Source organism: Capronia coronata (assembly GCF_000585585.1).
Source record: "Capronia coronata CBS 617.96 chromosome Unknown acBCG-supercont1.5, whole genome shotgun sequence".
NCBI classification, from domain to species: Eukaryota; Fungi; Ascomycota; class Eurotiomycetes; order Chaetothyriales; family Herpotrichiellaceae; genus Capronia; species Capronia coronata.
In genome coordinates this window covers 181260-206602 of record NW_006912897.1, presented here as the reverse complement: position 1 = coordinate 206602, position 25343 = coordinate 181260, and the positions used below count along the sequence as shown (strand labels likewise).

The 25343-nt window shown below is 52.4% G+C and overlaps 7 protein-coding genes across 7 annotated transcripts; 5 read left to right on the top strand and 2 right to left on the bottom strand.

The window, feature by feature from the left end:
• Window positions 1–350: 350 nt before the first annotated feature.
• A1O1_05761 (uncharacterized protein) lies at window positions 351–1646 on the bottom strand (the record flags this gene model as incomplete). The annotated part of the gene is made up of 2 exons (XM_007726645.1): window positions 351–1558; window positions 1613–1646. 2 exons carry the CDS (start codon window positions 1644–1646, stop codon window positions 351–353), a joined length of 1242 nt encoding a protein of 413 aa, XP_007724835.1.
• Window positions 1647–2391: 745 nt separating this feature from the next.
• On the bottom strand, window positions 2392–3251 carry A1O1_05760 (uncharacterized protein; the record flags this gene model as incomplete). Its single annotated transcript, XM_007726644.1, has 4 exons — window positions 2392–2789; window positions 2850–2976; window positions 3081–3127; window positions 3179–3251. 4 exons carry the CDS (start codon window positions 3249–3251, stop codon window positions 2392–2394), a joined length of 645 nt encoding a protein of 214 aa, XP_007724834.1.
• Window positions 3252–13134: 9883 nt separating this feature from the next.
• A1O1_05759 (uncharacterized protein) lies at window positions 13135–13410 on the top strand (the record flags this gene model as incomplete). The annotated part of the gene is made up of 1 exon (XM_007726643.1): window positions 13135–13410. The coding sequence occupies one exon, from the start codon at window positions 13135–13137 to the stop codon at window positions 13408–13410; it is 276 nt and encodes a 91-aa protein (XP_007724833.1).
• Window positions 13411–16442: 3032 nt separating this feature from the next.
• Window positions 16443–18575, top strand: A1O1_05758 (uncharacterized protein; the record flags this gene model as incomplete). The annotated part of the gene is made up of 1 exon (XM_007726642.1): window positions 16443–18575. The coding sequence occupies one exon, from the start codon at window positions 16443–16445 to the stop codon at window positions 18573–18575; it is 2133 nt and encodes a 710-aa protein (XP_007724832.1).
• Window positions 18576–20418: 1843 nt separating this feature from the next.
• On the top strand, window positions 20419–21663 carry A1O1_05757 (uncharacterized protein; the record flags this gene model as incomplete). The annotated part of the gene is made up of 2 exons (XM_007726641.1): window positions 20419–20661; window positions 20881–21663. 2 exons carry the CDS (start codon window positions 20419–20421, stop codon window positions 21661–21663), a joined length of 1026 nt encoding a protein of 341 aa, XP_007724831.1.
• Window positions 21664–21934: 271 nt separating this feature from the next.
• A1O1_05756 (DOPA 4,5-dioxygenase) lies at window positions 21935–22570 on the top strand (the record flags this gene model as incomplete). The annotated part of the gene is made up of 2 exons (XM_007726640.1): window positions 21935–22209; window positions 22276–22570. 2 exons carry the CDS (start codon window positions 21935–21937, stop codon window positions 22568–22570), a joined length of 570 nt encoding a protein of 189 aa, XP_007724830.1.
• Window positions 22571–23335: 765 nt separating this feature from the next.
• Window positions 23336–24172, top strand: A1O1_05755 (uncharacterized protein; the record flags this gene model as incomplete). Its single annotated transcript, XM_007726639.1, has 1 exon — window positions 23336–24172. One exon carries the CDS (start codon window positions 23336–23338, stop codon window positions 24170–24172), a length of 837 nt encoding a protein of 278 aa, XP_007724829.1.
• Window positions 24173–25343: the final 1171 nt, after the last annotated feature.

The following is a 25343-nucleotide window of genomic DNA, read 5'->3' as shown; positions in this document are numbered from 1 at the left end:
AAGAAGGGGGTATCATAGTTCCTCTTACACCGATAGGCCAGCCCCGAGATGCAAACAATATCGTCTCTCGCCGAAGAAAAGCGCCGGTAGCCATGCTCGCTCACAGCCATGTGCAAGCCAGGCACTGAAGTCACATCAACTCACTCATCCACTCATCCTCCCCTATCCTGCGATGCCACGACGATCCATATTACGGAGCTGTTGCATTTTGTTGCGCCGTTGATTGAAGGTCTTGTGCCGTGAACCTTTCGTTCTTATGTGTCCACAAGTCCATGCGAAGCGCCGAGAACCGCAGTAGATTTCCTACTATCCCAGCCACTCTCGCCGCCAACCTGTCTCTCCCCAGTATCTTAGGCATCGATTTGACCGGCTTTCTCCTTGCCCAATTCCCCGAGAGCCGAAGTGTATTGGGATCCCCCACCGGGCCCATCAACCAGTGGGCTTGTCGGCGCAGTGACCATTCCATTTTCCCGGTCCTTCTCACGCTCTCTTTCCCTTTCCTTCTCGCGATATCCGCCGATGCTGCCGCTCATGCTGTCAGTCTGCCCATGACCTCCGCCCAGGAGGCCACTGCGCACGCTAGCGCCATCGCCGTACTTGCTGCCGATGTAACTGTTGCGCTCGCTTGCCAGGGCGGGAGCGGTGACGCCGGACGCCGAAATCAAACTGGCACGTTCGGCGCTGAAGTTGGAGCGCGCGTGGACGGCGCCACTGCCTTCTCGAATCGACGAACTGTCCGTGGTAGGGTGGATGACGGTGCCGGACAGAACAGAAAGAGGAAGGGATTCGCGACTCCCACCAAACATAGACGCTGGGGCAAGAGCCTTCATGGAGGCATTGGTATCCACTGAATTTCGCCGGCGCCGTTTCGAGGAGGATGCCAAGGTCAGAATTGAGGCGTCATCCGTGAGCATGTTATTGGCAGTTGCAGAATGGTAGGTAGTCGGGTGCGCATGAGGTGCAAGATGTGCCGGGACTGCAGTGGCAGGTGGCCCGCCATAGTGCGGCGTCACATTGCTGGTGGTAGAAGTGTTTGTCATCATGGGACCCGTGGGATTGTTGTGTCCTGGTGCGATAGATTGAACGGTTGTCAAAGTGGTCGCCATAGACCGCACCGAAGGGGCAGGAGACGAGAATGTGCTGTCCCTTCCGCCATCGGTTTTAGCGGCCGTAGCACTGGTTCCTACACCCGATGGAGCAGCATCTGACATTGCCGTCTCTGCCTGTGTAGCTAAAGTAGGAGCTTTCGACTTGTTGCCAGCCTGGCTATCGTGGGAGACAGACATCGACTGCTTACTCTGCGAAATGGAGCTATGTCTTGATCTTTGGGACGATAGAGGAGCCGTGAAGGACAGATGGCCGGGATTATGGGCTTCGGGCCGTGACGACAAAGGATAGGGATTATTCTTCGCAATGTTGCCCTTCTTGGATTTGATCGTCATGGGGAGATTGGATCGCTTCGGGCTAGGAAGGGTCTCGCTCGAATCGACATGAAGGGTCTTGAGGTTCGCGAGCCTGCGCATCCACGTTGTAAAGGGACGGCGGCGGACATGCCGATCTAAATTTGTGGTCAGCAGTTGAGAGGAGAAGAAGAGGTGGTGCGACTGGATACCATGAGCGCGCGCTGGGCTCTCCGTTGAAGCCATGAGTCGGAGTCGAGGACTAGGACGATTGAAAGAACTCTTCTGTGACCTGGATAGCGGGAATGCAACGGAGAATGTCTCGGTCGAGACGTCGGGGGATCAATGCCGAATCTTTGGCGCAAGTGAGACCAATGCACAAAGAGTGGAAGGATAGGTGGGTGTATCGCCCGACGCAGGTAGTCACAGTGACTTGATCTAGGGTCGGAGGAAACAAATAATAGAACTAGTAGTCTTGGAATGAAAGCTTGCTTGCTGAGGCCAACTGGAATCTGTGTGAGGGTTCATTAGGATATTGGGTGTTGGGTGTTTGGATATTTGGGATGTTGGGAAGGACGCAGCACCCATGTTACGTAGGTAGGTCGATAGATGATATAGTACCTTCGTAGTACGTAGTACGCCGAGTACTACTAAGTCGTGTTAGGGCCGTACTAACTCTGTACATCTGGAAGTCAGGGGTTGACGACGCCAAGTCACTGTGGCTGGTGCCCAGGCCCTGCACAACTTGGACCTCGCCTAATCTCACTGCGGGGGCCATCAGAGACACCTAATCTGCATAAATACAATTATTTTATACGTACTGGTACGAGGCCAGTGGCTGCCGCACAGGCACAGACGATACCCCTGATTCAATCACCCACGTTGGTTTCGCCAGAAAAAGACTGCGCATTGGATTTCGCAGATATCGACCATCACAAAGGGTGAGTACAGAGTATACTGCCTTGCACTCTTGTTTTTCTGTGCTTCTCCATCACATGAAATCGTCCTCGAAGAACCTGGAGTCTTGGTCTTGATTGCTCACCATCTCCTCCTCCCGCATTATGTCGTCGTAAGCATGGTCTTTCTGCCATCTCAGTTCTTCCCGGTGCATTCTCTCCTCCCGTTCTTTTGCCTTCTGCTGCTCACGCTGGATTCGCTCGGCTTTCCGCTTCTCCCTGAGGTCCGCTTCTCTCTCGGCCTGTAGATCGGGGAACTTTTCCACCTTGGTCTTGTTTAGCCGGTTGACGATGGTGTTCTGACGTACGGCAACATGAACTTTCTTGACCTTCTTGGGGTCATGGAAAGAGACTTGGCCTGTGGCCATGGAGGCATCCTTTCTGAGGTTCGACCATGGTGTGTAGATGATTGTGACATTGTCTTTCTTGTTGCCTGCAGCGCATGCATGCTAGTAACCACAATAATCGTTCCCTGTTCCCATGCGGAGCTTACCTTCAATGGAGTTTGCTTTTGTCAGCTGGGCGCAATCCTCCAAGAGAGCTGGGGCAATAGATGTCCACGAATCGCCGGGTTTCAGTCGGAGGTACACATGTGCACTTGAATGATTGTCCACATGAAACTAACAAGCATCAGCAAACGAAGCGATCGGAGCCAGTCCACCGAAATACCCTGTGCAAAAAAACAACATGAGTCGAAAGCTTCTGTCTACGTGGGTTGGGAGACCTCGTACCAAACATCTTCGTCCCAGCCGAATTTGATCAAATCCTCGTCTGCCCTTCGGTCAGAACCAATAGCTCGTGGTGTCCTCGGCGAAAACATACTTTCCACTTTATCTTTTCCCACATAAATAAAGGCAGGGGGGTCAACCGCAGTGGACTTGAAATAGTAGACCATCTCGAGTTTCACGATGGATTGCTGACGCCCGATGGGAACTAAGAGCAGTGGCGAGTCTCGAGTCATGGACCAATGCAAAGCATTAGATACGGTGCTTCTTCCCAAAATCCCGAGTGGGAATCCTCATAGCGCGATGTGCTCTGATACCTGTGGTGACACGGCATAGATGAAACGGACCATGAGGCGAAGGGACATGAGAAGTTGAGGTTCTAGCCTCGTTGTGCCACCCGCGTGAGGTATGCTCCTCCCTGTTACAGGTCTTGGCACAATACGGCAGAGCATTGCCCCTGGAGCTGCCATGGCCGGCCACTCCCTGTATGGTTTCTCAAACGATGCAAGCAAAGGCGGCCTTACGCCTGGATTACCAGCTTGAAAAGAGATGCTTCGGCACCTCGGATGTCTTCCGGGTGCATCCCGTATGTGGCTGGGCCATTGAACTTCGACACCAACTCCCTCGTGCTGGGCCACCGTTAAGAACTGGCCAGCTCTTTAACAGCAATTCGGCTTCAATCTCCTTACCCGGCGATGGCGCCAGCGATCTTTAGGTCACACTGCATGTTCAACTGGGAACTCTGTTTGACTCGAGACACGATCCCTCTTTATGGACCGAATCGACGTCCAGCTAGTCGAGCTGTCACCGGCCCATTGATTGACAATTGACAGTTTGAAAGCGCGCACAGGCACTCCTCGATCTCGCGTATCTGGTGTGGTTGCACTGCAGCGGCCTCAAGCGTGATATGTCCAGTTGGCTCGACCGCAGCTGACTGAGTATCAAGCCCCTGTCGTTCTCTCTCTACAGTGTTATTGCATCCCGGCCACTTCAGGTTAGGTGCTTGTCAATAAACAGCCTAACACGCAATGTGCCGCACGCTTAACCCTTCCAGAACCATCCACAGCGTGGTCCCAACCTGTATGCCAAAGACGTGTAAACTCTCTTGTGACGTGATTCTACGCTGGGAAACGTCTATTTGTACACAGTCAATGCGACACCAATCTCTAAAGTTTGCCACAGCAAAAAGGACGACACGACCACCAGCTGACCGAAATATTCTGTTGATAGCTCTCTCTGCGGGAGGAAGAAGCTCAGGCCCGCTGGAGTGGCACAATAAACAGACACGAAAATGATATTACGATCCCATCCTCCGTCTGCAAAACCTTTGTCCGAGACAGTAGATGAAGCGTAGATATTCTGCCCTAGGCCGCGTGGTAGGTAGGGTTTCTTCGGACTTCGGTGGACGGCTGGGCCATCCCGCGTAGCCCATGTCTCTGAGTCTCAGTCCTTGAAAAGGTCAACAACAGGTCACTGCGGTGAAACAGTTCCCATCTGTAGGAATTCCCCAAGAGATCTTCTTCTGTGGCCAAATACATCATGAATATAACCACCACTGCTAATCGAAGGGGGCTGACCAAAGTCGTATAGAACATGGTGTCAAGGGCGGCCCAGATATTCCGGAAACGATATTCGGTTGAAATAGTTCAGTACTTACGGTACATTTTTGGCTGGAACGTACTGGTCGCCATCAACTGTCTGTATAGTTTAGCTTGAGCCCTGAATAGGGATAGTCAAACGCTGCAGAAGGCTCAGTTTGCCGTGTACTCATCTTGGAACGAACACTGCGGTGTCCGCCTCTGCCAGAGCACAGAGCATATGTTTTAGACTGGCAGTGTCTAGGGTCCTCGAGGCGGCATTTGACTTGCAGTGGCATTGTTCAAACATGTGAAGGTGAGTCCGTGTGCCGGCCGGCCATTTTGCACGCGATGGTTGCGTCGCCCAAACCCTGTATTGCATGGGGTATAGCAGTAACCGTTATGGTATGTCTCAATATCCTCTCCGTTCAGAGGCGCGGCTCTATTCAATCCTTTCTGTAATGCCAAATAGAGCTTTCATGAAGTATCCTTCGACGAGGAGTGCCTCTCGATTAACGAAACGCCCTCGGCAGCGCCCTTGCTAACGGCAAAGGGACTAGGTGATCTCCGTCATCGCCCACAGGAATCAACTATTCAAGGCCCTCGTACTGGTTGCCTCGTGCACCGGCTACAAATCAGTGGTCTGTTTCAAAAGGAAAACAAAGGGTGCCTTTGTGATTGTTGACCAGAATGTTTCTCGCACCCAAAAAGGTCCCATGTTTCTGAAGATCCTGACGGTGAAGTTGCGTTACACTTTATAAACCCCTTGCCCCTACCTTTTCTGCTGGGCAATGCTCCGAGCATCCGAGCATGGAATGGAATGGCGAAGGGTCTGGTTGAACCAGCCGAACCAGAGACGATGTCGCAACAGCGCGGTGTTCTCCAGCCAGTAAGCTGTACCGGTTGGACATGATTGCCATGACGAGGCTTGAGCTTCAAATTGCACTCCTCTCGGATACTTTATTTGTCCTCTTCTCATAGTCCCTGACCTATCGTTTATCCACGAGGTGTGCGACGCGGGCGAAGCGGTTGCAACGCGCTGTAGGAACGGGTCGTGTAGCAGGCTCGGCGGTTGGCTGGATGTCGAAGTCTGATGCTCCAACGGGAGTAATCATATCGTAAGTGTGAGGAGTGAGTTTTGGATTCACTCAAGGGTGGATCATGCTCGCAACTGGACTGCACCTTTATGGTGGTGCTGGTATGTGAGGTTCATGGTAATGAGTATATCGCGGTGATAGCTAGGGAGTCGTCACTCACGCAAGCTCTTGTCAGGTCGGATGGCCCGCGTCATCAATGATATATATGTAATCTTAGAAGTATCTTTGGTCAGGCACCCTTTCCACAACCCTGTTCCTCCACCTAAGAGCCATCGAGATGAGATCCCGGTACTCAAAGATGGTGAAACGTAGTAAAGTCGATCAAGAAGATGAAGTACTATGACATGTTGATGCTGACAGGAGGAGAGCATTCTGCAGGAGCAATCAGGGCTCGTTCCGGCTTTCAGGGAGATTCGCCTCAGAGCCAGCAATCGAGGAGGGACCACCAGGTGCACCTGACGCCGGCTGCGCAGATGTTAGACAACGGGCTTTTGTACAGGACGAGGACGACGAGGTAGGTGTAGAGGGCAATCATGGAGGCGGAGTGTGAGAGTTTCCCGTAGCCAGAAGGCCACGGTGTACGAACTCTATATGTGACTCGGGTCTATGAGAGTCGCACTCCCAGGATGTTTTCGACAGTGTTTGAGCAGACGACTCAGTTCTAGGCGAACAATAAAGAGGACCTGCAAAGGGAGCGGCAATGAGGCGTAGGACTGCTCCAGAGCTTGACGCCAACTGGTGTGTAAAGAAAGCTAACTGAGGACGACAAAAAACCAGCAAGGTTGCGAAGACTGCAGGCCCGCAAAGAGTTGAAGGGGCTCTAATAAACCAAGACGGGGACATTCGGACGAGACTCGAATGCTCTATTGCTAAAGCCCTTGCGAGTACTTCCCTTATTAGGTAAATAATTTCCCATTGAGGTGAACTACCTACATTAGATACGTATGCGTGCGCAGTACGTACCTGCCTTAGGTGAATGTTTGTCCCATAATGATCCATATGAATCTACCCAGCCACCCATCCGCCCACTTAACTAGGTACCTACTATATACCTAAGGCATCTAGATAAGTTAGGTACCACGCTGGTGTGCTTGCAAAAGCCTGGAGCCGCCCTAGCAAAGAAAAGCAGTAGAACTGTGGTGCTTCTAGGTACGTACCGTGAGGCTGGTACCACAATCCGCACCAATTACAAAGATGATAGAACAGTCCAGGTTTCCAGGCTTCTCTACTGTTGTTGCTGGTGTTTTTTCCGACGGTGGTTGATTGATTATCTGGCTCGCTTGGAGATCGACTCACCACCAGGACCCACCAACAATAGTGCCCCAGGTACTACTACCATAGGTAGGTAGTAGCGACTGAGGTACGGTACCTAGTTCCGTAAAACCGTAATTAGGTCAGGTACGTACCAAATAGTACCTTCCAGTTACCTTACAATGTAATGGCAAGGGCCACTTGCTCGCTGTTGGACTTCAAGTTCCTCTGTGCAATTCCAGCTTGACGGCTTCACATCGGATCCGAGCTGCTCAAGCTTTGATAGTATATATACGTTACCAACCTACCTAGGTTTACCCGATCCATCATGTGATCTCGTCATCAACTTGCTTCCCTGAGGTACTAGCATGTGAATGCGTCAGGATCGTTGCCCGGACGAATCAACGGTTGTGGCAGCGTTCTGCTCCACCACGCAGATCCTTTATTGGAGAGGTAGATCGACCCGACTTCTACTTTTCTCCTTATTTCGGACGACCACTCCTTCCACCGCCGCAGCATCACAGTCAGCTATCGAATTTCTGAACAACCCACACGCTGCCATGACCTCCTTTCAAGACGGGACTATTGCCAGAAACGATGGTGTCCAGTCGGCTCATGGATAGACTGGGACCTGGGTGCACACGAAATCAGGCCACCATGTTTCCACATTGCCACTTCTCAACAGTGGAATTACTTTTCCAGTGCTCATGGGGAACTTGAATGGCTATCGAGCCCTAAGAGCTGGAACGAGGCGCAAGATACTATCGCCGTCAAAGGAAGTTACGCCGGTCACAACGACTGGCTCATTTCCCTGGATGCAAGACATTATGGACCAAGGTGCTCAACATTTTTCGGATGCTGCAGCCTCGTCAGCCATTCATGAAGCACCCGCGTCATTGGCGTGCTCCTGGCAGGCCAACTATATTCTTCGGAGTTGTTATTCCTGTGGCACTACAGTAATGTCGTGTGGAGAGGCACGTTCAGTGAAGGACAGGTAACCTGGTGGGGGAGGACTAGGTAATTTGTATCTCTTGTTCAGTTCTGGGACTTTTCAGCTAATCCAGAGAAAAAAGCTTCAGTGTTACTACTAGTACGTAGTTCCTCATGCTATCTCGGCCCGGCAAACCCACAGGCATCTGACCCCAACATCGTCCCAGCAGTTGCATCTAGCGGGGATCTGCCAGTCTAGGTTAAGATAACCCACGTTAAACTGTCAAGGATCTGTCACAGTTATAATACTAGCTTACCTAGTACGACTATCCTCCACGCTAGTAATCCTGGAAACCTCGCCTCAAGAAACGACCCACGTACCTACCTAGGTAGGTACCTACCTTACCTACCTGTCTTAGGTAGGCACCTGCAGTGTTATTCTTGCAGATAAACGTGCTCACGCTCCTACTACTAACAGCGCTAGTTTTCAAGAGCTTTCAAGTTCGTGACAGGTAGCGCCAAACCACCTTGTCACCTCACGGAACGTGTCTCCTACCTAACTACATACCTACCTACGTACCCACCTAGCAGGTACCTAGGTATGGACGGGACATCGAAGCTTTTGTTGCACGGTGGCTTAAGCTACCCTATGATAGCTTGACAGCATCCGTTCCCACAGTGGAAGTTCCGGACATGACCGCATGAGATGCATCTGAGAGGTGCCTCTCATGCGAGGAGAACTTCCCATGGCTGGAGTGATCTGCGCAAATGGCCTTCGCAACCTGTCAACAACTCTTGGTGCAAGCTGGGTCAAGGAAGCAGGCATCAACGATAACAGGGCCCTGCTTTGGGTCGACTACTATGTCCTCCGGCCAGCTTGCTTCGCGATTGGCTCGTTGCCACAAAGTCTATGTGCGGGCGAACAAACACAACGCACAAGGACACAGATAGTTCATTGCAGTGTGACCATGGACAAAAGTCCCGTCAAGGCACCGCTGTCGGGGTTTGCAAGGATCAAGACATATTCAGCGCATCGTCATCGACCGGGCAATAGAGTTTGGGTGTCCCAAACGATCGATTGTCTTCGCATGCAGTGGCAGAGACCAGACCTTGCTAAACTTGAAAGGATCGCTCCCGAGAATGCAAGGTCTGCCGTTGGTTGTGCTTCGCTTGGTGCGGGTGCTGGTGGACAGGGATGTCAAATCGTTCTGATGGCATGGACTCCTGTATGGCGTGGTCAAGTGGCGGGACAATTGTCTGATTGGGAAGTCGCATCATTTGGTCCTACGGTATACCATCACAACGTGTGACGCTCCGCCAAAGGAGCCATGTCCCGTTTCCGACGGAACTTCCGTCGTCCTTGTTGCCACTGCTTGGTGTTTTCCATCTCGACACTGAATGCCAGAAGAATAGAGCCGACTTTTCCCGGAGCCGGCCTTGTCCATTGCCACGTTCTAGACGGTTCCTGAGATTTGACTTTGCACCTCAACAGCCAGAAGCCATACTTCTTAAGCCATTTCCCACGACCTCGGGCCTGTACGGGGGAAGAGGGTAATGGGATACCATGTGGCACGTTTTTGGGGAAGTAAGTACCGTCCGGTCGAGTCGCGGTCCGGTCGAGTCCATAAATCCGTGGAGTAGCGATCATCGAGGGATCAGTTGTGAGCACATTAATCTCCAGACGCGCAATGGCCCACCCTGTAAGTGGAGGGAACTCGATCCGGGACACCATGCCGCTGCCCCTCGCTTCTCACCCTTGTTCGAAAACAGATCGTGGAAGAGGCTGATACTTGCAACGGTTCAGGAATTGACACCTCAGTCCTCCACCAGCACTAGGTCGAGAAGAGTAGTCGGATTACCGACGCTGGTCACGCGTAGCACTCATATTCGACCTCCAACGAGGCAGCTGGTTCTATTTGTTTGGTGATGTCGAGGGCAATGGGAAAGAACATGGAGAACCCCTGTTCACGCCCGTTGAAATGCAATGGAGGGTGCCAGACTCAACCCCATTCAGCTCGCCCCAGACTCTGAGCCGAATACCAAGGGCCAGGGGAAACGACCCGCTGGATCTACAGTGGTTGCTCCAAACGCCATTATGAGACAGTGGTAATCTGTACGATACGATTGCTCGCGGCATGTGGGATTCAACGTGCCTCTCGGAGTCTCTACCACAGCTCCCCACCTGGTGATGGACATGTGTGACTGACCCGGTGACGGGCAGTACATCATTATTCCACTCTTACGCGAACTCTCTACTGGACACAACTCCACCGACGCGGAAACGGTACTAAGTACTCCGGAGGTCGTTCTGGCATGGATTATTGCTGCGCCGGTAGCAAGGGTGATTGCTGATAGAGAGCTGATCACCAACATACACTCATCTCTTGATGCTGTTTGGCCATAGAGATCGAGGATCGACGAGGACGTACCAGCTTAGGCTGGCCTTGCTCGCGTCCTTCCAAGCGCTCAAATGCTATCGTCCTTTTGAGTCATGCAGCTGAACGACAGACACAGGCGTTTCCTACACGGGTCGCCCCCTTTCAGCTGTGCATTCAAGCTGCACCATGTCTTCCTGGAACTTTACCCAGGACGATCAAATGCCGGTCATTTTGTTCAGGGTTCACATCGCACTGCATTGATATTGACACTGTTTCATATTTTGCGATGCTGGCCCCTTCGTATCTGGGTGTGACTCTCAAATTCCTCACTGCTGGATACCCGCAGTGCTCCCCATATCTGCCCCAATACAGCAAATGGTAGCAGAGCGTTCAGGTAATTAGCCAAGCAGAGTTGGCCTGCCTTGTCCCTACCACTGTGATGCACACCTGCCCAAGCTCTGCGCAGCGTCCCGTTCAGGACAACGGATATCACGGCCCATTTCCCAACTGAGGAGCCTATGATGAACGAGTTAATGACGACGTCGAAGGCAAAAGGGATGACACAACACCGACTATCACACCACTCTTTGATGCCAGCAGTGCCAGCGCTCCCCTGCTCCTGTCTCTCCAATACAGGCTTGCCGATGTAATGGCCCCAGCTGCATAATCAGGTCCCGAAATGTCTCTGTTCACTTGGGTGGCTTCTCCTACCACACTCAGCCTTGGCACGAGGGCCCGGCAGCTGTTCGATGAAGCTAAGAGACTGCATTTGGTGAACAAAAGCGACCCTTCAAGTCAACGGCGCGATGCAATGCCCTGCAATGTCATTCTCTCAATGCATATTTCGGGGGCTTTCGTACAGTGGATTCGCCCACGGCGTATATGTTGATGGAGCCATGCACAAGGGTAACTGTTTGTCAGCATCTCAACACAGGCGCATGTCCCTTTCCCGGAAACAGGTGGCCCAACGAGAGGTCTTCAGACCAGCAATATGCTCCTAAGAAACGAACATACGTACAACAAAAAGCATTTTCAATCGCTTAGACGCAAAGCCCAAGCCGCACTGGGCGGCCCGCTCCTCGCGCACCCAGTCAAAGTATCGCAATTCTGATCTGATCGAGCCGTACGCTCGAGATTCAAGAGACCATAGCTCTGCGTTGTCTGCTCGATGATTATCGTCTCCTCGCTTAGTCGAATGAAAGAATTTTAGCAATCTAGCGTTCCATCATGTCACATTTCCTTGGTGAAAACAGAGGATGTACATCTCTAGCTCTCTTTCGTTGGCTTCAGATTCGGTACCCGGGCCAAGGATATGCTGGTCTTGAGCTCACAGACACACCTCCCAGGCCTAGAAATTGCAGCTCACTGCACAGTCCCGACGCATGGAGGACACTCCCGGGTATCAATGCTCGGAGGCGCGCAAGGTTGTGAATGGAAGACTACCTACCTATTCTCGCTTCTGGTGGACCCTTGATATAGAGTCTTTGAGAGTCACCGACTCCCTGGACGGAAGAAGAAGTCCGAAACAAGGAAGATCTTGCGCAGTGTAGGATGAGGGAGCATCAGTTTCCTGGATACTCCACGCCTGGCTCGGATGATATCTGGCATCTGGCGCCATGAAACTCTATTCGGGCCGGTTCGGCTAATGGCAGAATCGGGTGTGACGAGCATCATCCCGGTTGTGCTATTGGGCCTTTCCCCCACCGTCGCCCAAAGAACAGGATGCCCTCCCTTTCGCATGGTCGCGGAGCGAACGCGATAGTCGGACGCACTGGAAGTGGGTCCCTTAGTCTCCTGGATCGATATCAATCACAACTCACGAGACCAACGGCCTCTAGTGCTTGTGCATTAGATGCATTTGCTCATCAACTGGAACGCAAGCACACAAGTCCTGGACTGGCAAGGGGCCAAACCGCTCGAGTACGGACCCCAGAGGGTAGCCTGCACCAACACGCCCGGCGCTGAGTGTTGGTCCACCGCTCTCGTGCTGCTAAACCTCAATCATCTGGGAACGGTCACATCGCGTCAGCCCGCTGCCAAAGGTGGACCAGAGTTGACTTCTCTTCTAACGGGCGTACCGACTCTCATGGTATGCAAACTACCTTCATTTGACATTGTCAGCATCCCTCTTGCATTCCCGTATTGAACCAGCCGCATCATTGCGTCCCCAAGCCCAATGCTAGCTGCCTGGACAGCCTAACCGTACTAGACTATTACTACCCAACCTCACAGGAAGCCGGGCGCGACGAATGACAGCCGGTCACGGTTGGCGCCTCAGCAGATTGGATGCACCAACTCCCGAGGGTGCAGCCGGGAACGCTCACAGCTAACCCAAGGTGTGACAGGAAGACTATGTAGGTCATGTTCTCGACGAACAGCGTTTCGGAGAACCAGACTCAGGTGTGCGTACAACAATTCTCTTGCCAGCAAGCCCACTGTGTATACCTGGGGCTTGGAGGATGAGGGCTGAGGTCAAAGCTCTCCACTGCAGAAGTCACCTACTTGCTTCGTTTAACATGGCGGAGGCCATTTGAGTCCATGATACACTGCACATCGGTCGGGCCTCCATATCGTTCGTTTTACCAGAAAGGCTTGCTCTCCTTGCTTTCCTCGCACGGCCATCTTGTCACCGGCCAGCTGTCTGAACCTGCTGGCTGCTTCTCATCTACGAGGCTGTTCCTCGGTCTTGAAAAGCGCCGCGAAGGACACCTTCTTCCCCTGCAATGCATCCTCACCCTATCCACTGGGAATAGATACCTTCTCCCTGACCGGTGCAAGGTCACCTTTTCCCCATCGCAAAGTCTTTGAAGTATTCAAGATATGTCCCGGACAGTGGAGATGACAGTCAGACAAGCCTTGCATATTGCGCAGAACAGTCCAACCGGTCGCATTGATCCTCAAGTCCTTCGAATACTGGAGCGCGCCCTCTCACAGATATGGCGTAACATCCAGGCGCAACCAAATACTTATGTCATGAACGACCTCGAGTTCGCCGTCTTCAACCACTACAGAGCACGATCCGAATATCAGAATGAGACAGCGCGGAAGGCTGTGTCGCGGTACTGGAACAGCCGGTCCGCCAGCGACGGATCTTGAGGCAGCCAAAATCCCCTGTCATTCTGCCTACAGGGTGGAGCGAGGTAGGTAGCTATATGCTGCTTTTTACTCTCCACGATCTCCAGGCTGACGCGGCCGAACAGAGATTTAAAAACTCTGTGTTTTGCTACAATACAGGTCCACCGGTGGGCCTGTAGGGAAGGTGACTCGACGGATCGTTGATGGCACAGCTAGAGAGGCTGAGATTTCCTTGCTGTTTCGCAACGGACAAAGAGTGCCGAAGTGGAGGGTCAGTGGTGATTCATGTTGCGCGATTGGACACTTGACAAGGCTCCTATGACCTTAGGCCCAGCCACAATGTGCAAAGTGGGATCCCGGTTGCTTGGGCCCGGCTGTCTGCTGCTACTACTTCTAGTCTCTGCGCCTGGACCGTCCAGCAGGCGAGGCTGATTTCTAGAGAGTACTTCTCCACGACGGACGCTCGTCCTCTCATTCTCTGCTTCTGGTCGTTTCGTCTGTCATAATTCGTGTGGATGCACCTGAAAAGGCTTTCTGCCACGGTCAATACCGTATATTGACGGGACTTCTGGTCAAGCCCCAGAATGGAGATGTTGTATACCAGGTCGCTTGAGGCTATTCAAAGCCGCCAGGCAGCTTGTCTCTGACAAACACTGTCTATCTCGCATTGCCTGGAGCGCTATCCACGCACATAGACAGCGGCATGCACCTGACCTTTTCAGTCCTTCAGCTGGGTATCATCTTTTGGGACTGCAGAAATCTCGCAATTATGATCACAGTCATTGAGTTTGACAGTGGCCGGAGGGCTGCCTGATATGTGTAGGTACGCCATCGAACAGAACCACATTCCAATGCTGACATGAATGCAGGGACGTGCAGAAACAACATGAAATCGTTCTCCAAACGTGTCGCAAGACGAGATCGCCTTCTCTTCCTCTTTCTTCATCGTCGTCGAAGATGCAGCTCCTCATCGCCGTCCTTGTTTCGACCCTGCTAGCCCGCGGCCGTCCTGCCTCCGCCACTATTCACGTGGGCCGATATGGTGTTTCCAAGTCAAGCCATCTAACCAGAGCGCTACCTGCCCCTGCTGGTGAAGGCAAACATTGGAAGGATGCATCGATGGTATGTACATAGATGTGAAGCTAAGCTCGAGTCCTGGGCGGCGCTGACGACCGGTAGCTTGAGTTGCGACAATCACCACCTCCTATCACGACTGTCCCGAAATGCGATGATTTTGATGGCTACTTCTATGTCACACCCCGAAACTACACATGGCAACTCCAATGTTCCACAAATTACAACGGGGACATCCTATCGCAGGAAAATGTGGCCAACTTCAGCTCCTGCATTAGCACCTGTGTCGATTACAACCGCGCCAATACGCCAGGATCCTGCTTGGGGATAACGTTCAATGGGCCAAGTGATGGGGCGCCTGGATTGTGCACGCAGTATTCAGATGTTTCTGGTACGCTTTTTGCGGACGAAGAAGGAAGTAAGCTTCCCTATTTCCACGAACCCGCCCTTATACAGCCAACACCATAGGCAATGCGTATGTGGTGCATTCGAAGGCTTGCGTTAACAGCGGCTGTTACACAGATGTCCAAGATTCGGCGTTGCTTATCCTCGGCCCTGATGGGCAGATATTTGCGACGCCGCAGCCGGATCCGACTTTTTCTGGAGCGCCGACTGATGGCCCTTCAATCGATCCCGTACGTACCACCACGACCACCAGCTCGGACGGGATGATGACGACGTCGCCATTGCCAACCACCGTTCTGGGGAGCACAAGCAGCACTCTTCCAGTCATCCTTAGCACAACCACTCAGTCAACAGCTACCTCTGCAGCCTTCACAGTGGACCCTGTTCAGTTAACCTTCACCGCCATTGTCCCATTCACCGAGTACAGGGTCCAGATCATTGAGATCTGTGCAGCGACTCCGACTCCCTGTTCCCAGTCCACGGTCACGTCGACAAGAGTGGGTTTGCGTACGGAGATATCGTGCTCTCCAGGGGCTTGTTTGGGGGTGATGTTGGCCACGAATTTAGTGGCGGATTTTGCCGCGACGGGTGTCTGTGTTATCCCTTGAGAGATGTAGGCTGGAAAGAAGGGGCGCTTCCTCCAAGATTGGTCCGCATTTGGGTAATATGCGCTGGAAGTCGCCTAAAGGGGGATGTAGTGAAATAGACATTTAACGCACGAAGTAGCTAACATATTTGCGCATTTCTCTTTACGGCTTAGACACAACGCGAAAGTTTAGCGGCGGCGGGAAGCGGGCTCGGCGGAGCGACAGTCCCGAGAAAATCCCGGTCGATGAAAAGCCAAATCCACTCTCGCTTTCAATCATCTTTCCATCTTCTCAACTCTCCATCCCTAATGCTGCAAATGTGACACAACTCGTGTCGAGGTGTCTGGCTGTAGGGCATTATGTCTGCCTTCAGCAAGACCGAGTGTTCTCGCTCCTAAGTGTGGAAAGGCGCGAGTCCTGGCTTGACGCCCATGAACAGGAGCCAATCAACAAAGTTCAGCTTCAAACTGTTTGACACCGATGGGGTTCAGGGCCTCCAGACAGCCATGTTCTTCCGCCAGCAGTTGAAATAACGCGCTTCAGTATGATGATGGACCATTATTGAGGCGTTGTGCGCAAACGGCCTCTCCATTGTCATGTTCTCTTTGTTGTCAATTCACACTCCTGCGAGATGGAGTTGTGCCAGTTTCATTGTCTACAGGCAGATCAATATCATCTGAGGATTATTGTCTGCTCTTCTCCTATATTCATCATCCGGCTACTGCTTTCCCAGAAGTTTCCATCCTCATACCTCTTCTTTTCCACTGATACTGTGAATTTCTCGTTGACCGACTATGGCGGTCTCCCTTTACCTGTGTCCTGCGTTCGTCGCATTGGCTGCCCTCCTTCGCCATGCAAGCGCAGACACCTGTAACCCCCTGAACGGTGAGTGACCATCTGACCATTACCGTGAGCGATGGCTGACCTCGTGTGCTTGTACCAGGCCCATGTCCAGTGATTCCCGGCATACCAAGCAGCACGTATTCTATGGATTTCGCGCAACAGACTACCACCCCATCAGATTGGATCCTTGCCGACTTTGCCAAAGTCGATTATGGCGCCCCCAATGGTGCAAATTTCACTTTTGCTAAACGATACGATGCCCCGTACATTTGGTCTCGTTTCTATGTCCTCTTTGGCCGCATCGAAGTGGTTCTGAAGGCGGCACCTGGAGCTGGCATCATTACCGGTGCAGTCATGATGTCGGATGACATGGACGAAATCGACTGGGAGTTTTCAGGTAACAATTTCGCAGGAGCGAATGGCAAGGTCCAGACGAATTTCTTCGGAAAAGGTGTCACAGGATACTACGACAGAGGTACAACACCAGCGGTAAATGCTCCGCAAGATCAATTCCATACTTATGCCCTGGACTGGAGCCCTGACGCTCTGATTTGGTCGATTGATGGACAAAACGTTCGGACCTTGAAAAACACCCACGCCACTTCCGGCGAGTACCAATTCCCCCAAAGTCCATCTCGCCTCCATCTTGGCGTTTGGTGCGCAGGAGATCCGGACAACAACGGAGCAACTGTTGCATGGGGAGGAGGATACACCAATTTCAGCCAGGCGCCGTTTTCGGCCTATGTCAAGTCCGTCAAGGTCACCACTCCAAACCCTTGCTCTAGTTGGCAATATCCCAGTCCCTTCGATGGCACTTACAAGTCCGTGCTGTGTACGAACCAAACCATTACCAACAATCTGCCGTGTACCTATGCTGTTGTCCAAGGGGATGATGGCTACAAGATCGCGAAGACCCTAGGAGTTGCTTTTGATGCTCTCAAGACTGCGAATGCCAACTTGAATTGGGACACCTTGCTTGTGGGACAGGCCCTCAATGTGCCAGGTGGAAATTGTACAATGTCTTCAAGCACATCTTCACCTTCGGCGACCTCTAACCGTTCTCCATCTCCCAGCAGCAATTCCACATCTTCTACATCCACCGTCACAGTTGTTTCTTCCACCATCTCATCGATTACACTGACGTCAACAACCTCGACAGCGGACAATTCTAGTGCGCCAGCTTCTTCAAGCAGTCCATCAACAAGCTCGAGCTCTGTATCTACGATTTCGGCGGTGATAACCAGTTCAAGCTTGAACACTTCAGTGATGTCTAGCCCGACACCCAACAGTGCCTCAGTACAGTTACCGCTTCCCACTTCCTACACCGTGGTTGCTGGTGATTATGGCTATGCTATTGCCACGAAGCTCGGTTTCACCTTTGACGATCTCAAGGCAGCAAATCCTGGTCTTGACTGGGACAAGTTGCAGATTGGACAAAACTTGAATCTCCCAGGCCAAGTCTCTGCATCTGCCGCGTCTAGCACGCAAAGTGCGGCCTCAGATCAGACGAGTTCCCAATCGACAACGCCCGGCGCTATGTCTGCCTCACCTACCGGGACAGCATCTGACGATTCCACATCCACAACTGCAGCTGCATCTTCGATTTCAGCTGCCGCGTCTAGCACTGGACATGCTGTTGATTCAGGCTCAAAGGCATCATCAAGCTGTCCCGCGTCCAGCAGCCAGCCCGGTTCCACACCCACGACGGCAGCCTCAGCTAGTAATTCGTCGGATACTTCTGGCTCCAGCTCTGAGCCTGTTAGTAGCGAAAATGTCACGGTCAGTCCCACCAAGGCCACGACACCAGCCATGACCGGCCCTACGGCACCTTCGAGCCCGGCCATCTCTACATCGTCAGCACCGACTACAAAGACTGCAGCTTCTAATACTCAAGGAACGGCCCCTTCCGTCACTCCTGTCCACTCTTCGATCTCCTCCCCTGACAAGGTCAGTCCGGCTACGCCAGCATCTGCCTCAAAGATGATACGCAACCAGGATAATTGCTTGCGAAACATGATCGATGCTCGGTATTCTTCCTCGATGTTGGCTTTCTGTTCAACATATTCCACCAAGGGATCTAATGCCGCTGCTGTTCCTACATTCTTGGGCGGTTGCCCAAAGGACGACAAGAGGGTCAGCAGTGCATGCACTTGTCTAGTCAGTAGCTTTGCACCACCGACTGGAACCCCGGCAATAACCACCCCTGCACTGCGCGCGGGAACTCCTTCATGGAGATTGAAGCGATCACCGTTGCGGTGGGATAGAGTACGGGCTTGAAGGATGGTCAAGGATAAATGGGGCTGGAAAGTCTGTGTACCTGCAACTGAGTGAAGGGGTTAGAAAGACATGAACCCTTCACATGAAATGCTCTGCAAAATGAATCAATTTCGACTTCCAAACAAGTAGCCAGTAATAACGTCAGATTGGGCACAAGGCTGTTGTTTTGTCCTGGCCAATCATACGTGTCAATTTTCACCGAAAAGGCTGAGTCATGTGATCAATTCTCTGGCTGTTCTGGCCTTGGCAACCATCAAATCTTGGCGCCCACAAACTGCGCCCACCGTGCCCGGCCGCCGCAAACTTCAAGATCTAGGAGTGTTTGAAGTGCTACCTCCCACCTCGTCAAAACAGGCCTTTCCGTTACAACAACCAGCAAATTCCCGTACGCCATCGCACTCCTGCTTGACTCTCTCACACAACGACTGACCTCGATACAGAACGTTTCGTCGGATAACCGGTCAAGATGACGAAGGGAACGAGTTCTTTCGGAAAGCGTACGCACCCATCGAAGACCTCACGCATTTGGACGATTGGAGGGGTTTTCTGACGCTTTTGGTGTAGGGCACAACAAGACGCATACTCTCTGCCGGAGGTTCGTGATGATATTCTACCAACTCGAGGAGGATTTGCGTACTAAACAACCCGGACAGATGCGGTCGCCGAAGCCTTCATATTCAGAAGCACACCTGCGCAAACTGCGGAGTACGATGATCCCCCAATCCTTGCCTCACGGCCTCGACTTGAAGTGGTACAGAGAAATTAACGCATTGCTGTCTCAATAGTACCCTGCTGCCAAAACCCGGAAATACGAATGGAGCGAGAAGGCCAAGAGACGCAAGACCACCGGCACTGGCCGCATGAGGTCGCTGTCTATCGTTGCTCGGTAAGAATCCCAATCATGACACACTTTGTGCCGCACGCCGGTGTCGAGAATTTGGGCTAGAGTTGAAGAGATGGATGTCAACACCAAGGTTCCGAAAGGGAAAGACTCATCGCCTATGGAAGGATTCGTTCGCGCTAAAGATTTGCATCACGAACAATTTGGCTAACGATTTGCCCTGAAACAGTAAATTCAAGAACGGATTCCGCAATGGTGCACCCAAGGGAGCGCGGGGACCCGCCAAGGCATAGATTTGAAGGATTCTTTCAAGTTTGTCCTTTGCGTCTTTGAAGTCAATCGAGAGTACGCGTCGCAAGGACAGGTACTCGACCAGAGAAGAGTTGTGGTGAGGTGGCGCCGAAAGCTTCAAGGCCACACCACACAATGGCGATGAATTGATGAGGGATGGACCGATGTTGCGGACGGCAAGGAATGCGCTTTGCGGACATGCACAAAAGGAAAGCCTTTGCTCGTCCACATGCTGCTGGATGGAGCCCTGGCGTCGCATAGAGATTTGTGGTCTTTCTCTGGCTATTGTCCAGCATGGGATGGCATGGCATATCGTGGGATGCCTACCGCATGGATTCTTCGGACTGGCATAAATTCAGCGAAAAACTAAGAAAACTGAAATCCAAATCCATCTTCTTCTGCATGTAATCGACAACAATCTCTGTCGTCAATTTTGTTGCATCACCGTACAAACCATTTAGGGATGAAGCCAGATGAGTTCTATGGTAAGTGTTTTTGACGGGCAATTTCCTCAGGGCCAAATTGTCATAATCATAAAGTAATGCGTGAGAAGCAATCGCACGCAAATGAGACTTAAACTCTCCAGTCCATTTTCGCACGACCAATTCTCAGATTGAAAGGTTGCAACACACCTAAGATATCTTTCAGGACATCTTTCAACCCGGTCAACAATCACACAAAAGATATCACACATGGACTGAAAAGTGTGTGATGCCGTCTTCCATACCAGCACCACTGGCGGCCTACATTGCCGACTGTCTCACACCTGATTCTCAGACGCTTGTGACATCCGTCCTCAGCACGCCGGCGCCATGGCTCTGCTTGCGCCTATTGTACGCGGGCCTCTACGGCGTCGAGGACTCCGCGAGACACACCGAGCAGACGGGCCATGAAGTCATTTTCGTGAGTCTGCTCAGACCACTGAGCCTGTGGACCGAGATGGGGAAGAAGATGGTACGTTTGCAACAGGATGAACAGGATCTCACGCGTTCTATAGCCCTGTTTTCTGCCCTGGCTTTGCCTCAATTCCCGATCAAGAAGACTGGAAGAGCCTATATGGCTCTTTTCTCGGTCGCGCGAAACGGACTTGGGCCATGCAGAGAATGTCACTCGAAGTCTCTTTGTTTCGAATGCGGAAGTGCTTACTCAGAACTCGCTGATGGGTTAGAGTAGGGTCTAGATCTGCCCTCCCTGTTGAAGAGCAGGCGAGTCAGATATATCGACGGCCTCGCAGGCGGAACCACGTCGAGTACGATGAGCACAGGTTCTGCCACTGCCGAATCCGATCCACAACAGTTACCGACGACGAGACTCAAGAGTATGGCGTTGAAGGACATCAGGGATGCCTTGGATGGCGTTCTGAAAACGCCGTCTATCTCTACACCCTCAACGGGCTCGTCTGCTACGCCTCTATCCTCATCCACGTCCACCACCGGCTCCGCGAGGGGAGGAGCTCTTACACCCCGAATTCCTACGGCAGCCGCCACAAGGTCCTTCTCTCCTGCCGCCGGAAGGCCCACCATTTATATCGATGGCATCGATTTCCTCCTGGCGTCGCAACCCGCAATCTCGACCGTGGAGTTACAGTCCTTCTTGGCCACTCTTCGGTCGAAATGCCATGCTTTGATGTTGGCCTGCCAGGCGGACTCCCCTTTACTGCATTCTTCTTCGACCACGAGTCCGGATGCAGGTACGCCGTTGGAGCGCAACCATGCACATTTCATTACAAGCCTTGCACACTCGACGCGGTGGCTGTTTCAGCTGCGAGGGCTGGACACGGGAAGTGCAAATGACATCTCTGGCGTCATCAGAGTAAGCAGAGGAGGCGACGATAGTATAGAGTTTGGTCCGAACGAAGGACAAGACAAAAACCATGTACAGGATCTGGTCGACGCCGAGTGGCTTTATCAGCTCAAGGGTGACGGTTCAGTAAGAGTTTGGGCTCGTGGAGAATGAAAATATTATCAATTGTATCAGAAAAGTGTCCGGAAGATTTCCGCGCCTTTGTGGTTTCGTTATTGAACCAACCACGCAACACCAGACTCAGATTATGTAATTGACGCTTAAATAACCTCACACCGTATGTATATCAGACGGTTCATAGTCTGCTTCATCGTATCGCATTTTTCTGGTCGGACTCGATTTCATCGAACACTTGTTTTCCAATATTCATTGTAGCGTACGGCGAGGCAATATCTTCCAGCTTTGACGATTTTCCTTTGTTGCAATGTCAGATACGTTTCTGTACAAATATCCGTCGCCGTTGGAGGGCTATGCGAACCTCCCGCCGCTTCCCAATGAGTTGAGCGAGGATGGCAAATCTCTCAAAAATCCCGAAACAGGCGTCCTCAGCGAGGCGTATCAACGGTTCACTTCGGGCGTCACTAATGGACGTAGAGGAGGATTCGACATTCATATCTACTACCACACCAGGAATGCGGAGCAGACCGAATTTGCAAGAGCACTATGGGAGAGGATCCGCAGAGAGTTTCCTGAATTGAGGTAAGGATAGTGTCGATGCCAACAACATTCAAGTGGCTGTTATACTGATGACTCCGGTGCGCAAAGAATATACCGTTTCTGGGACCACCCTGTGGGACCGCACACCATTGCCATGTTCGAGGTCAATGTCTTCACACCGGCGCAGTTTGGGGCCTTCATACCTTGGCTGGTTATCAATCGGGGACCTCTCTCCGCTCTCGTCCACCCCAACACTGATGATGGTGATGAACTGAGGGCCCATAGCCAGAGAGCAACGTGGCTGGGGGAGCGAGTCCCGCTTGATTTGGGCTATCTCTATGCGGAGAAACTCGAGCATGAGAAGAATAGGGAGCAAGGAAGCCAGAGTAGCGACTCGAAGTGAACGAGGACGTTGCTTTTGGCTATGGGCAGTTGCAATGTTGAAGGCAGGCGCGTCTTGTTTGGGAAATCGCACCTTCCTTGTTATTCACCGCTCCGAGTGCATTTGTCCGACTTTTTCTAATATCGAGTCTTTCAAGAATCGATGCATCTGAACTGTCCTAGTTGCCTCCATTGCATTGCACTGCCCTGGCCTGGTCTGCCGACGGTCTGGTCTACCTGCTGAAGACCACGCCGCGCGTTTCTTCCCTCCGTGTGTCGGCGGCTAATTTGTGGCTCGGCGGCAGCGAACTCGATGAAATTCTCTGCGTTATATGCACAGAAGACTCTTGATTCACTGATGATGCCGCGCCTGTATTCAATTTCCAGAAGTCCTTCACCGGGCGACTCCTCCCCAACGATCACTGTCTCCCCTCTTCATTTCCTCCCTCACTCCCAAACCCTTCTCGTCTCGCTCAACAGTCCACCTCTTCTCGAAAAAGTTGCCGACATGCCTGCTCACAACTTTCCGTCGACCCCTTATTCAAGGAAAGTCGATTCGGAGGAGGAAATCGACGATTCTGATTGGGGTTCCTTGGAGAGTCGAGAAGAGTCAACAATCTCCTGCTTCGAGTTCGGAAGTCAAGGCAGAAGCTGATTATCAGGTGGCCCTGAAGGTGCTGAACAAGACGAGGGCCGTCAAACCTCCCAACAACCCTCGGCGAGTACTTCAATAATCCCCTCACACCATTCCCTCCGAACCGGCGATGGGTCTCACAGCACTCGAAGCATGTCTTCCCGCACATTGAGCGGCACAGCGGCGACGCCTCCCCCAGTATTGCGTCGAAATCGCCAGGTCAACCGTGGCAACACGAAACGCCGCGGTGCCAGAGCTGGTCCCACGAATGATCGACGTACTCTACGAGGTAGTTCGAACGTCCGACAAACTCGCCCTAGCGACACGGAGCAGGATGGTGCAAAAAGCCAGCCTGGCCGAGCACTCCGGAAGGGAACAATTCAGCAGACTCGCCCCTTCAAGTTTGAGAAGCATCAACACAACTTGGTTCAGAGCGGCGGGAAGGATGTGAAGGTTGAGACAATTGAAGAAGCAGTCCAGCACGACATTGCCGACACTCCAGAGCGACCGGCCAGAAAGAGGGCCAGAAGATCGACTACAGGCTCCGAAAAGGTTACAACCATGAGCTCAAAGATTAGAAAGCGTCGCCGGTCGGTCTCTTTCGACGACTGCAGTGCATCGACTAAGCTTTGCGGCACCACACAAAGTGATCATGCTCGAACAACATTGCGAGTCTGGCTAGACGGTTTTCCTGGCGCTTCAACCCCCACCACACTTAGAGATTGTGACGACTTGGATAAGCTCATTACCTTCGTTTTGAAATCGTGGGAGTGGAGCTTCAATGGCAGAGTGTTCCACTACGCCATTGCTTCCTTCCCGTGGATGAGTACCGATTCGAACATTTTGATTCGACCAGGTCTGGAGGATAGTTTCCGCAAGATGCTTTGTGAGATCGAGAATTCACCAGTGTGGGCAGACCAGGGGCTCCAGGCGACATGTGAAGTGAAAATCACGGTTTACCTACATACTCCGAACCACGAATGGGGCTAATCAGCCATCACGGATGAGGAAAGTCTGCGCCAGGCAGTCAGTTGCAAAGAGGGGCAGACCTAGAGGTTGCTTAGCGTGGCAACATGGATGATTGTGTCAGGGACAGGGTGCCGGCACACAGGGTCTGACTGCGCTGTCCAGAGCTAGAAGATCCAGAACGGCGAGCAGAATCGACGGCGGAAAGTCAAAGGGACGAGTTCGAGTGAGCGAGTCGACGGAAAGCGGTTTAGTTATCTGGCTAGTGTTTAACAAGTAATCTGAAACAAGCATGAGAACCACTTCCCCTGAATATTTCTCACCCACTGATGAGATTGGACATCAGAGAACAAAACCGAGTAGGGGAACGGCACGAAGAGAGTTGTAGACGAACTGGGAGAGGAAAAGATAGGGCGAGGCGTGGGAGTCCGTCCTGGTGCTTGCTTGCTTGCTCATTCTCTCTCGATATCCTGTCCGGCAACACGTATGTATCCCCAGCCGCGACGTGGATGCTTTGCCTATCTCTTTTCTACCAGGTTACTTTCCTCTTTCTCTCTCGATTGACTTCGGACGATCGACGGTCGGACAGCGGCTCGGACAGTTGAGGCCCGCAGGGAGAAATCGGGTGGGTGGGCTTGCTGTCCTCCAGCCTTGCAGAACGCCTGACTACCAAGGTACCAAGGCAGGGCCCTAGGCTAAGGTAAGAAGTGCAGGCTTAGGCAGGCTCGCGGGTGACAGGAACAGGCTTAGGAGGGGCACCCTAGGCACCTTAGGCCTTTAGAGCTCCGAACATCCACCACGCGGCCCTTCAAACTTACCCCATAAGTCGCTATTCCCCGGGCAGGGGATTCCTGGAAAAACACAACTGGCAACCCTGAAGCAGCAAACCACAAACCACACACCACACCAACCACTCACTCTGCGTTCAGTCATACAAACTTCGACTCCCAACCTCTCCTGGTTCGGTTTGGACCTCGCCTTCCCTCAATCGCAGCCATCGGGTGGTTTTGGCTTTTCCCCGCCTCATCATCCAGCCCAGCATCATCTGTTGCGCAGCAGAGATCACATTCACTATCGGAGCAGCAGCCTGCGCTGGTCGCCCCTGCTACCAGTTTCGAGCGAGTCCGCGACTGGTTGCATTGCCTCAACGAATGACCGCGTGTCGAGAAGCCGCATACTCGGCCAGTCGCTATAA